This window comes from Gossypium raimondii, chromosome 8 (genome assembly GCF_025698545.1).
Source record: "Gossypium raimondii isolate GPD5lz chromosome 8, ASM2569854v1, whole genome shotgun sequence".
Lineage (NCBI taxonomy): Eukaryota > Viridiplantae > Streptophyta > Magnoliopsida > Malvales > Malvaceae > Gossypium > Gossypium raimondii.
Window position 1 is genome coordinate 35,388,703 of NC_068572.1, and position 12,724 is coordinate 35,401,426.

Sequence of the window (12,724 nt, forward strand, 5' to 3'; positions counted from 1 at the left end):
TGTTTTCTCAAAAAAGATTGATTGCTTAAATAGCTGTTTTCGTAAAATATGTTGACGAACGTCGCAAGAAAATTCAAAAAAAATCCAAATCCAAAAATTAAAACCAAATAGTTCAAAGAGTCCAAAAGTTACAAAACTTTCAAAAACCAAAAATTTAAGTAAACTTTAATGAAAACAAAGTTTACAGACGTGTGGTCACAACTGAGCCTCCGTCGCACCGACCCGCCTAAACCTGAGGATTACTTGAACAGAATAGACAAATGGAAAGTGAGTTTTTAAAACTCAGTGTGAACTCAACGGAAACATAATTTTAGATTTTATCATATAACAAAACAGATACAGACATAAGTCCTTAACAAAATCATATTACCAACGGAATCATACAGATACAGATATACCAAGTCCTACCCCCATCCTTTACACACCAACTCCGACCATCCCAACACACCATGTGGTAGGGGTGTTCATTCGGTTAACCGACCGGTTAACCGACCCGAAATTACTATAACCGAATTAACCGACCTTCCAAAATTTTAACTGCTAATCAACCGATTTTTTTAAAAAATTAATCGAATCAAATTTTTCTGTTAATAAGGTTGGTTAATCAATTAATCGAAAATTATGTATTTTTTATTTTTAGTTAAAATTACCCGAATTACCCGAATTAACCGAATTAACCGAATTACCGAAAAATACCCGAATTACCCGATTTTTTATTTTTTATTTTTAAAATTTAAAAAATTTATAAATTATTAAAGTAAATTGGGTTTTAGACTTTAGTAAATTGGGTTGTCTTTTAGTTTTAGTTTTATTGGATTGGGTAATTGGGTAAACTTTAGTTTTAGTTTTATTGGGTTGGGTAATTGGGTTGGGTAATTGAGTTTAATGGGTTGGATAATTTTATTTATTAATTTTTTCTTAACAACCAAAATTTTTGGTTAACCGAATTTGTTTCAACCGAATTAACTGCTAATGTAAAAATCATAAAAAAATTAACCGACCCCCGACCAAAAAAATTCGGTTAACCGACCGATTAACCGAATTCGGTCGGTTAACCGAATTTTTTCGGTTTTACCCGAATTATGCACACCCCTACCATGTGGGGCATAAAACACTCTCACAGCCCTATACATCATATAGTGTCCATACGACACTTATCAGAATAATCGCAACCATGCTGCCAGTATATTGGTGAGGTGTCGCCTCATACAGAATACTTCCTTCACATATACATAATCCACCCCATAAACAGATACAGATAAAATAGAATAATAGATATTATGCATGCTTACACATAACAGATATTACACATGCTTAAGCATGACAGAACAGATCATACATACCATGTCTCACAAATATCATTTAAACACTATTTAAGTCATTTTCAGTCTAAAAGAGTAAAAGGTTTCATACTTTAGGGTTTATTTTCTCCATACCGACCCTATAGAAGGCTCACAGTCGACCGAAACGACGTGTATGACTTTAGGGAAAAATTATAAATTTTGGGCCCACATGCCCGTATGGCCCACACGGCCTGGCTCCCAACCCACACGCCCAAATTGGCCTAGACCATGTGACCCACACGACCATACACACACCCGTCACACGATCGTGTGTTGTACACGGCCTACCACACGATCGGGCACATGCCCGTATGGCATCGACAGGCCAGATTTTTTATTTTTGCCCATTATTATTTTCTCACATTTTCATTACACACCTGATTCGATTTTGACGAGGAACCAATCACAAGACTCTCGAGACATAAATATGTCAAATAAAATGATTAAAAAAATATTTAGGCACGAGATAGCCAATAATAGAACTCACTAAAACACCAACACTCCTCCATACTCTTACCAATTTGAAATCGTAATCACATGAAACTACAACGTTGAAGGAGGGCCAACTGTTTCACAATTCCCAATTAAACGTAACAATCCAATTAATCTATGATAACAAAATTCTGCAATACGAGTTGTATCCCAAAACCCCTAAATTAAATTAAAATAAAATAAAAATCAAGAACTAACAAAGTGTTACCTAAGAGGAGCGAAATTGAAGACCCAATCGAACAAAAACCCAAAGCTTAAAGAAAATTTCCAAAGCAAACTAGAAGAAACAACGAACAGACGAAAGAGAAAGAACAATTTTTTTTTTCAATTTGCAAATGGCATGATTTGAGGAACAACAAGGGAAACGTGGGATTTGGGGACTTCTTTTCTTTCTTATTTTCTCATTTTTTTCAAAAATAATAAATAATATTAATAAAAAAACAAACTTTAAAAGAAAGATTTCCAACTTGACTTATTACTAATATCTACATTACTATTATTAATACATTAATCTCCATTTATTTTCCAACAAATTAATTAAAAGAAAACTACTCCTTAAATTATTTTGACTACAAAACTTAATTTATCCAAAATTAGATTGGCTTAGAACAAAACACATGAACTGAGACTCAAACTCGGGACTTCCAACATAGAACTAAGGCACCTAACCACTGATACAAATACTCATTTATGACAAAGTTTGTAGAAACAAAAATTAAGAAATTAGGGCATTAAAACTCTACCCTCCTAAAAGAAATTTTGACCTCTAAATTTACCTGGTCCAAACAGATGAGGATAATGTTGACGGATCAAGTCCTCAAGTTCCTACGTGGCTTCCTCAGTGCCATGATTCCGCCACAAGACATTCACTAATGGAATAGATACCTTCTTCCACAGAGATACCTTAAGAACCACGAAATCACCCACGGAGTACTCAATGTCCCTCCTTTACAGATCTGCACAGGACTTCTGTCTATTAGAAGTCGCCTTAAGATGATCCTGAATCAGTTTAACTTTGTCTTTAGTCTCAGAAACCAACTTAGGACCCAAAACTCAATGTTCACCCAACTTAGCCCAACATAATAGAGTACGACACTTACGACCATACAAAGCTTCGTAAGTTGTCATCTGAAAGCTAGCCTCAAAACTATTATTGTAGGTGAACTCGACTAATGGCAGAAAATCCTCCCAACTCTCTCGAAAATCAATCACACAACTCCGAAGCATATCCTCCGGTATCTGAATCACCCTCTCAGATTGACTATCAGTCTGAGGATGGAACACAATACTGAAGTCCAATCTCAAATCCAAAGCTTCATGAAGTTTCTTCCAAAATCGAGATGTGAAACGAGGATCTCTATCCAAAATTATCGAAATCGAAACCCCCATAAAGTCTTACAATCTTAGAAATGTATAGTTTGGCCAACTTCTGAAGAGGATAATCTGCTTGAACCGGAATGAAGTGGGCGAACTTAGTCAACCAATCCACGATAACCTAAACAGAATCCATCTTATTAAGTGCTAAAGGCAATCCACTAACGAAGTCCATAGTTACATGTTCCCACTTTCATAAGGAAATATTAATGGGTTAGAGCAAATCCGGAGGCAACTAATGCTCAGCCTTAACTTGTTGGCACGTCAGACGATGAGAAACAAAATCTGTTACCTCTCGTTTCAAACTTGACCACCAATACAGTTTACGAAGATCCCGATACATCTTATTTCCACTGGGATGCATAACATATGGCTACTGTGCGCTTCTCTAAGAATAAACTGTCTCAAATCAGAGTCATTCGGTACACAAACTCATCCTCGAAAACATAGAACCCCATCACTATTCAGCCCAAAATCAAACGTACTACCACTATCTACCTGACAAAAACGTAAAACCAAATAATCATTCCTCAACTATTTATCCCGAATCTGATCAATCCAGGTCGCCTTAACTTGCAACTTGGCTAACAGACTCCCATCATCAAACAAACTTAGGCGAGCAAACATCACCCTCAGATCAGGCATTGCTCTACGACTAAGAGCATCGGCCACTACATTGGCCTTACTGAGATGATACTCTATCATGCAGTCGTAATTTTTGAGCAGCTCAATCCATCTATCCTACTTAAGATTCAACTCATTTTAAGTAAGTTGGTACTTAAGGCTCTTGTGATCAGTGTAGATGATACACATTTCACCATACAGATAATGCCTCCAAATTTTTAAGGAAAAAACCACGGCAACCAACTTGAGATCGTGCGTCGAATAATTCCCCTTATGTGACTTAAGATATCGGGACACATAAGCCACAACCTTACTATCTTGCATCAAAACAAATCCCAAACTGACATGCGACGCGTCACTAAAAACCACGAACTCCTTACCAAATTCAGGTTGTATCAGAACAAGAGCCTGAGTCAAAATAGATTTGAGCTTCTTAAAACTCGATTGCTGGTCATTAGTCTAGAAAAAAGGAGTGTTCTTACTCAATAGCTTAGTTAGAGGAGCTACAATTAACGAGAACCTCTCGACAAACCTACAATAGTAGCCCACAAGACCCAGAAAACTGTGAATCTCAAAGACATTTTTAGGCTATTTTCAATCAAGTATAGCCTCAATCTTTCTATGATCAATATGAATCCCCTCTACAGAAACCACGTGCCCTAGAAAAGTTACTTCCCTTAACTAGAATTCACATTTGCTCAACTTAGCTTAGAGCTATTTCTCTCGAAGTAACTAAAAGACTACTCAAAGATGCTATTCATGTTCATCCTCGGTCTCAGAGTATACCAGAATGTCATCGATGAAAACCACGATGAACTGATCCAAATACAGCTAAAAAACTTGGTTCATTAGATCCATGAATACAACCGAAGCACTCGTCAAAACAAAGGGCATGACTAGGAACACGTAGTGCCCATAACGAGTCCTAAAAGCCGTCTTATGAACATCAACTTCCTTAACCTTAAGCTGATGATTCCCAAAACAGAGATCTATCTTAGAAAATACTGAAGCCCCACAAAATTGATCAAACAGGTCATTGATCCTCAGAAGTGGGTACTTATTCTTCACAGTTAGCTTATTCAACTGTCGGTAGTCAATGTACATTCTCATGGTACCATCCCTTTTTCTTTACGAACAAAATCGGTGCCCCCCACGGAGTCACACTATGACCGATGAATCCACGATCCAAAAAACTCCTAAAGTTGAGCCCTTAGCTCCATAAGCTCTTTCGGTGCCATACGATAAGGAGCGATAGACACCAGAGTTGCACCTGGTAAAAGCTCAATATCGAACTCAACTTCCCGATTGGGAGGTAAACCCGATAATTCCTTGAGGAAAACATCTAAAAATTCCCTCACTATTTTAATGTTCTCAACAGAAGAGTCCACAGAACTGAAATACTTATCTAGGCCAGATATGCTTCACACCCTTTCTGAACCAATTTTTTGGCCACAAGAGCGAAGATTACATTGGATAAATAATCCCGACGCTCACCGATCACAACTACTTCCACATCATTCTTAGATCTCAAAATTACCTTCTTGGTTGTAAAATCCAAACCGACTCGATGGTCCACAAGTCGGTCCATACCTAGAATCAAATCAAATTCTCCAAACGGTAACTCCATCAGATTTTTGAAAAACACAACCCTAGTACTTCCAACGGTACATTCCTATACAGTTTATTTACCCGAACAGATTGACCCAATGGACTTAGTACAGAAATCTCACCAAAAGTACTCTTAACAGAAATCCCCAAGTTATCAAAGAAAGAACTAGCTATGTAGGAGTGTGTTGACCATATTCCTATCAATGCAATATATGAGGCATCAAAAATAAAGAACATACTCGTAATCACATCCGCGACGTCTTTGTCCTCAGAACGTCTAGCAGCATAAACCAACGCAGACTGTCTCACCTCAAGAATGTTGTGGGCAATCTCTAATACAATGCTTTGTCGACCCACATCACAAACATGCTCTCAACCTCCTCCAACACTCGACCGAATAGCGTCTACCATAGTTACTGCACGGCTGAGCCACAGTAGGAGTAACTGGAACTCCAACTTTAGAAGGCCCATCAGGTCTGACCTGTTTCTTAGGCCTCTGAATAGAACTGGAGGGCACAGAATCCCTTAGAATTCTTTACACTTGGAATATGAAAACTTTTTAAGACATTGTTGATCATGAGGAAAAATAGTATTGGTGGAAAAATAACTCACGGAAGTTAGGATTAGAGTAGAATGATTATTTATATTTTAGATAATCAAATAATTCACATCGAGAAGGTTTTGATACTCAATTTAGGTGGCATTCAGTTCATGATTAGATCTTTGGAATATAAATATGTATTAGTATCAGGTGATTATTTCTGTCTGAAAAATTATTCTAATAATCTATATCTTAAGTGTCATCATACATTGTATCAAGTGGCTTTGTTAATGAGATAAAAGAAGTTCAAAACGACGGATGAGCATATTTGGTCAGAGGTAGAGAAATGAAACGAAAAAGATATGGTATATTTAATGAATTAACCTTAGAGATTCTAAAAGTGCGCATCAATAAAAAATAAACTAATGTTTGAAGAAGAGGCAACTCTTAAAAAACAATGATAAGTGATTATAGTTAATGGAGATGAAAAAGAACTTAGTACACTAACATTGGATCGTGATAATTCATGGGCTTTAATTAACATGGGCCTAAATTATTTAAAGGCTAATGCAACCAATGAGGTCATAAAGAGAATCAAAATAGCTATAGTGTCCTTATAATTAATAGAACATAGTGATGGGTCGGACTTAAGCATAGATGGTATTAATACACTTTATGCTTATCCAAGCCCAACCTAGAATATGGGCCTAAATTTTTTCTCAAGCCTGTCAAACCTGTAAATGGCTAACCCAAACGCATTTTAAGCTCACCTATTTTATTTTTATTGCAAAATATTTATATTTTTTGGGTGTAATACAAAAGGGAATTTTTTTTACAACTATTTATATTATTTTTAATATATTTTTTCATTTATTAAAATTATATATAAGCATCTTAACATTTTTTATTGTTTACATTATAATATTATATATTACTATAGATTTAGAGTTACAAATTACATAATATGATATATTAGAAACTTAGAAACGAGCCAAGCTTGCCACAAGCTTTGAATGTTTGAGCGCAAGTCCGACTCATATTTTAAATGGGCTTATGTTTTGTCCAAACCCATTTTTCAGACTTAATATTTTTTTCTCAAACCCTCCCAATTTTAGAGGGGGCTTTCGGGCTTGGGCAAGTATCTCAACCCAAGACAAGGTCTAATCAACTGTGTAAAAATATGTTTATAATTAATTTAAATATTGTTAAGCACTATTAGTTGTTTTTTTCCACAATGTCGGACTCCAAGATTTGAGCTTGGTCCAAATACCTCGGGAAGAGCTCTATTTGCACTTCTTCCAATTACTTATCGGTACTATTGTTTAGAGATGTGGGTGCAAAACAATTTTGAAATTGTGATGAGGTATGAATATGCATTGTATTGAATGATGGGCAATAAAAACTATCCAACGAGATATTAAAACTTAAAATCCCTGTTCAATAGCAATGATGATGGTCAATATGTATACATTGTGTAAGATTGATATACAAAAAAGCTATATGACAAGATTTTAGAGACTTTAAATGTTGTTTGATCGAAGAGGGAAAGAAATGGATATTTAGAGGTTTTGCAATCGAGCTTAACTTGAAGGTTCATTTATGAAGGGGAAGTTATTAACAACAGAGAGATTGTTGTTTCTTGATACATTTATCATTACATTTAGATGTACTTAAAGAGATGAATTTGTTGAGGTATATAAGGCAAAGATTATGGAGTAGCGGGTTTGGAGAGATTAAACATTGGTAGAATTTACCCATGTTTTATTTCCTATAGTGATTTGCATTATAGTTTGTATGTCAGTATTAGTTAGTATTTTGTTAACTCGTGTTGTCGACACTAATCAATTTTTTTTTCTTTAATAAGTAAAAGAACTTGAAGCTTAATTCATTCGAATAGGACAATTTGGTTAGGTTGTTGATGGAGAAAGAACCATCCTCTCCAGCTAATATCCTGGGAGATACGACATTCAAAGTGACAAAGCAAGCTAATTCTATTTATTATTACAGTAATCAAACAACAACAGATGATGGATCAAGGAAATATAATTAGCGGTTAGCCTACAACTATGTCATCTGCTTTGGATTATAAACAAATTTATGGCTGGAGCCGCATGCAACTAAGAACTACAGTTCAAAAAACATCAATTAACCACCCTCACATGCAAACCAGATTGGTCCAGGCCATGGTGAAACAAGTTTCTATCCGGTTTTGGCTCCTTGTGCTGGCCGACTTCACATCTGACGGTTTCTCCTCCCGTATAGGGAGTAAAAAGATCACTTGCCACTCCTTTGAGAATATTTCCTAGCCTATCAACCATGTTATAAGGCTGTTGAAACTGGAATGAAGAACCTCCGCTATCTTCAGTTTTGGCTCTTCGATTTCCACAACACAAATCGCAGCGGTTCCTTTACATGTGAATGCTCAAGCTACTACTGGAACCCTTAAATGTGTGTTTTAATTATTGAAGTGTCTCAGCAACGCTGACAGGACGCAGCAAGAAAGGTTGTTGCTGGTGGTTGTTTAATAAGGAAATCCCACCATCCATGTCACCACTTGGCTGAGTTGCACAATCAATCCCACTGTTGTCCTTTTGCTGCAGAAGCGGGAGAAGAGACCAAATTATACCTGTCCTTTCGATTTGCTTGTCCGCCTGTCATATTCATTATAGGATCAGTTCCTTGAAATCATATTTAAGTTGCCTCAGTAAATTGCTTTGATGTCGTAGTTTTGGCATTTACCTCAACAATAAATCGTGCCCAAATCTTATCTTCTTGGAGCTCCATCACTCCCTTCAAAATATTCAATGGAAAGCCCCTAATAACTTCGGCTATCTCAAGAAAGAATCCTCGATCTTCACAGAGCATCTGTATCGAAGGAATGATAAAAGGCTCAGCAAAACCCTCAGCATTATTCAATTCGCCCCCTTTGAGAAGACTTCATTTGGATTTTACATTAAAAAGGACAAAATAGTTATGCACCTTTTCATACCTCAACAAGCATTTGGCCTGGTGGATTTAGGTCCTTAACTACAATAGGAATACTCTGAGCCCCAACTTCAAATGCCCATGTAGCACCACCACTCATTGTATTGTGTTTTAGAAGCTTTCTGTTTCCCTGGCCAATAAGCTGAAGTTGAGGCAAGTTGTTAATGCGTTAGTGAACTGCAATCACCAAACTCTAACCTTCTTCAGTATCATATTGCATTGAAATAAACAAAATGTTTACCTTTGGTTCATCAGCTTGTTTAATCTCGTCTGCATATTTTGTCACGCCTTGCAAGAAAAGCAGGTATTTGATGGTCCGCTCCAATAAATGATCAATGCTTAACTGCTGCATTATGGAAATAATGTAAACATGTTGATCAATGAAACAGATTACAAAAACTTCAGTCCAAGAAATAACTTTAGATGATAAAATGGTAACAGCAGTCTTTTAAAGTAAAAAAATATGAATAATCCTTTAAATTCTCCAGACAGCAGAAAGCACAAAATTTTCCCAATATATATACTTGATTAAAGCATGGACTCGTCATTAGTACCTTTCCACTATGAGGAATAATCCCTCTCAGTTCTTTGATGCGATCTTGGATCAGCTGGCGGTCTTTCGGCCTTGGTCGAGAGCTTTCACCAGGTTTAGCTCTTTTCCTGGTGGGCTTCTTTGCTGTTGTGACAACAGCATTTCCAGCTTTTACACCATAGCTATCATCAATCCATAAACCTACTTGTGATTTTAGGTGAAACTCTTTGCTGAATATAGTATCATTACTCTTGTCCCAGGTATGTGAATGCTGGGCCAGATTCATGCCCCCACCAGAGCAAGAAAGACCTTCAAGCTGACCTAGATGGAAGTTAGATGAAGAATTTTCAATTTTCCTTCTTCTAGTAGTGAAAATTTCATCCTCAACACTAGATTTAGCAACAGAAGAAGAATTATTAACACCACCTAGAAGCTCTTCAAGGCCAAGTTCAGAGAATAACCCTTTTCGCTTGCCAGCCATGGATGATGACATTCCAGAGGCAACAACTTTGTTAGCACTATGCAACAAAGGCATGTCGATATTTTCTGATAACTCCCCAGCTTTTCTAAGTCTAAAATCCATTCCAGTACCACTAAACAGATCATTTCCATTATCATGAACCATTGTAGATTTCTCTACACTAGATGTCAATGCATCAGCGATGGAGCTCTTTGATGAATTAACTATTTGTCCAACTGGAATATTGATTACCGCATCACCTCCTATCGGAACAGATGGCACAGAGGTAACCCCTACTGAACATGAAGGATCAGTAGTCGTTGTAGCTCCTGCTCCATGTATGTGATGCTGGGGTAAAGGAGAAAACCACTGAGAGAAATCATCCATTGTAAAGGAGCTGGAGAGATCTGTTATAAAGTCATCTAGGTTAAACTCCTCAATGCTTCTCTGTTGGCTAATTACACTATCCAGAAGTCCAGCGTTGGTGCCAAAGGAATGTTGTTCCTGTTTTGTTTTCCCAAAGCTATCTAGATTATGTAATTCAGAATCAACCAATTCTCCTGTGCTATAAAATGATGTAAACGTTGAATGACCCTGTAAATTTTGTTCTGTATCCTTTTTAGGAAACACAATTGAAGGATCCCACTCGCCCTTTTCACCCGGCAATGAAGTCAGAATTGAACCCTCACTAGTGCAAGGGGTATTAGCAGCCAAGCTGTTAACACGACTGATCTTACCAGCTGATATAGGTTGAGCTTCTATGCTAATTGTTTGAATTTGACTTGTGAGATGAGATAAATTCTGTTGCACAGAGTTCATACTATAGTCATGCACAGAGCAGGAGGGTTCAATGAGACTTTGTAAGGAACATGACCACCCTGTTGGCTCCACAGAACAGCCACCTTGTTCGGTTGTCGGATTCTGACCCAGAATGAAGGAAGTAAACCATCCATCTAGGTTGCAAGTTTCAATTTCCAAAGGTGTAAGCCCATGACAACTTCCCATGTCATAAAACAACTTCTCCGTTTCAGCCAAAAGTTCCAACCTCTCCAAAATCTGCAAGAACAACTCCACTTACACAACATCTTAATGATTCATACATAAGACTTCTAAGGGACTTGCATAAGTATAACATATATGCTAGCATTTCCATCTATTTAAAACTTAAAATTGGATGATGTACTTCACTTAAACACTTTTTTCATAGGGATGAAAATATATCAGTCATTTTATATGTACTAACCTTCTTTGTGGATCCAAACTGAACAACTCCCCGTCTTCCTACAGAGATTACTGCAATTGTCTGCAAATCATGTTTGATTGTAAATAAATGTAGAACATACACGTATACAAAAAAAAAACTTGGATAAAATAGGTTAAATATACTGTTAAAATTGAAAGGTACCTTGATACCAGATGAAAATTGGACTTGTAACTCAGATTCATCCTGTAGAATGAGAAAAAAAAATCTAAATTATAGACTAAAATAATGTAATGCAAAAGTAAAATAATCAGACAACTTTTATTATTAAAAGAATATATACACATGAAATGTTCTCAAGAGTAATACATTAATAGTTATAAAAGAAAAAAAATAAGTACCTGAAATATCTTTTCATTTCCAGCGGAATCCGAACCTTTACCATTGGAGTCTGAGAAAATCCATTGATGTTTTCCCGTGAAAGCGGCTTGACCAATTATTCTAAGTAGAGAGATCAACAAGGTTGGGCGTGTTAGAGATCTTGTGATAACTCCAAATTTACTCTTCTTGTTATTAAACTAAATGATTTTTAATGTATTTTTAACTACATTAACTCACAAATTCTGGGAAAAATAAATTGATTAACTGAGCATACCCTTCACCCAGGATGTGGAATTTTAGAAGCATTTTGTCGACTAATGGACCCATTTTCTGTTCGTAGTAGGCATCTTCCATTGTTAACAACCTGTACAAACAATCTATAATTAGAAAAAGGAGTTACTGTTGAAAATCTTGAGAAAATGATGTTTAACACGGAAAATCACCAGTCTCCGACTCCTTTCATTTACAAAAATTTTCTAAGCAAACAAAAACTTGTTTTTTTCTGAATTGAAACATGCATGCACAAATGGCAATTCCCATGAAGAAAGCAGATCTTGAAACAAAGCAAAAGCCAAAGATACAGAAAATTTTGGAAGAATGAAGCAAACGACGTAGAAAACAAAACAAGGATGAAGCAAATATTACAAACAAACAAACAAAAAAAGAAACAAAAACTTTACATGGAATTTCTGGGATCAAAGCGCCAGAAAACACCATAACACCACCCATTACTGCAACAAAGATTCTTTAGTGTTTGCTTTAACGCAGAACCCATCGCTACTTCACCCATTTTCACACACACAAAAAGACTAAAAACTCGAGTTCAGGATCCAAAAACTCATTTCCTTCAACCCCATTAAACCACTTCAGTCCCCTTCAGAAAATAAAAGCTCCTCACTACCCCTCTTGCAACAGAAACACTCTAAACAAAACCAAAAAGAATAAAATCAATTCAGAGAAACTTGTGAGAAACAAGAGCAAAAGGGTACAAAAGAATAAGCTTTTTGTTTGTCTTAGTTTTTGCTGCTCTAGGAGAAATGAAAACAGAAAGTGGTCGGTGAGAGAAATTAAGCTAAAGAACTCAATATAATAAGATAGAGGGGGGAAGGAAAGAAGCAGAGAGAATAGCCAATATTTATTATGATTTATGAAGCAAAAGAAAAGACGGGTGGTGATGATGGTT

At 36.4% G+C, this 12,724-nt stretch overlaps 1 protein-coding gene across 4 annotated transcripts; it reads right to left on the reverse strand.

The window, feature by feature from the left end:
- Nucleotides 1-7,955: 7,955 nt before the first annotated feature.
- On the reverse strand, nucleotides 7,956-12,724 carry LOC105791315 (transcription factor bHLH157). 4 transcript variants are annotated; one of them, XM_052634180.1, is made up of 11 exons: nucleotides 12,222-12,720; nucleotides 11,816-11,905; nucleotides 11,562-11,661; nucleotides 11,365-11,406; nucleotides 11,203-11,262; nucleotides 9,926-11,015; nucleotides 9,522-9,820; nucleotides 9,209-9,313; nucleotides 8,972-9,109; nucleotides 8,722-8,847; nucleotides 7,956-8,633 (listed from the first exon to the last, which is right to left on the reverse strand). In XM_052634180.1, the coding sequence occupies exons 1-11, from the start codon at nucleotides 12,329-12,331 to the stop codon at nucleotides 8,442-8,444; spliced, it is 2,352 nt and encodes a 783-aa protein (XP_052490140.1). In that variant the 5' UTR covers nucleotides 12,332-12,720; the 3' UTR covers nucleotides 7,956-8,441. The 4 variants fall into 4 exon arrangements, 3 of the variants coding, with proteins under 3 accessions (XP_052490140.1, XP_012474799.1, XP_012474798.1); XM_012619345.2 differs by having other exon boundaries at nucleotides 9,209-9,310; nucleotides 9,522-11,015; nucleotides 12,222-12,721; XM_012619344.2 differs by having other exon boundaries at nucleotides 9,522-11,015; nucleotides 12,222-12,719.

Bases quoted from the DNA above. Each gene is read 5' to 3' on its own strand.
- LOC105791315 (XM_012619344.2), bottom strand. From the start codon at position 12,331: ATGGGTGAAGTAGCGATGGGTTCTGCGTTAAAGCAAACACTAAAGAAT. The intron at 11,016-11,202 runs GTTAGTACATAT...TTGTTCTTGCAG, and splicing joins AGTTTGGATCCACAAAGAAG to ATTTTGGAGAGGTTGGAACT. The intron at 8,848-8,971 runs GTATGAAAAGGT...CCTTCGATACAG, and splicing joins CAGGCCAAATGCTTGTTGAG to ATGCTCTGTGAAGATCGAGG.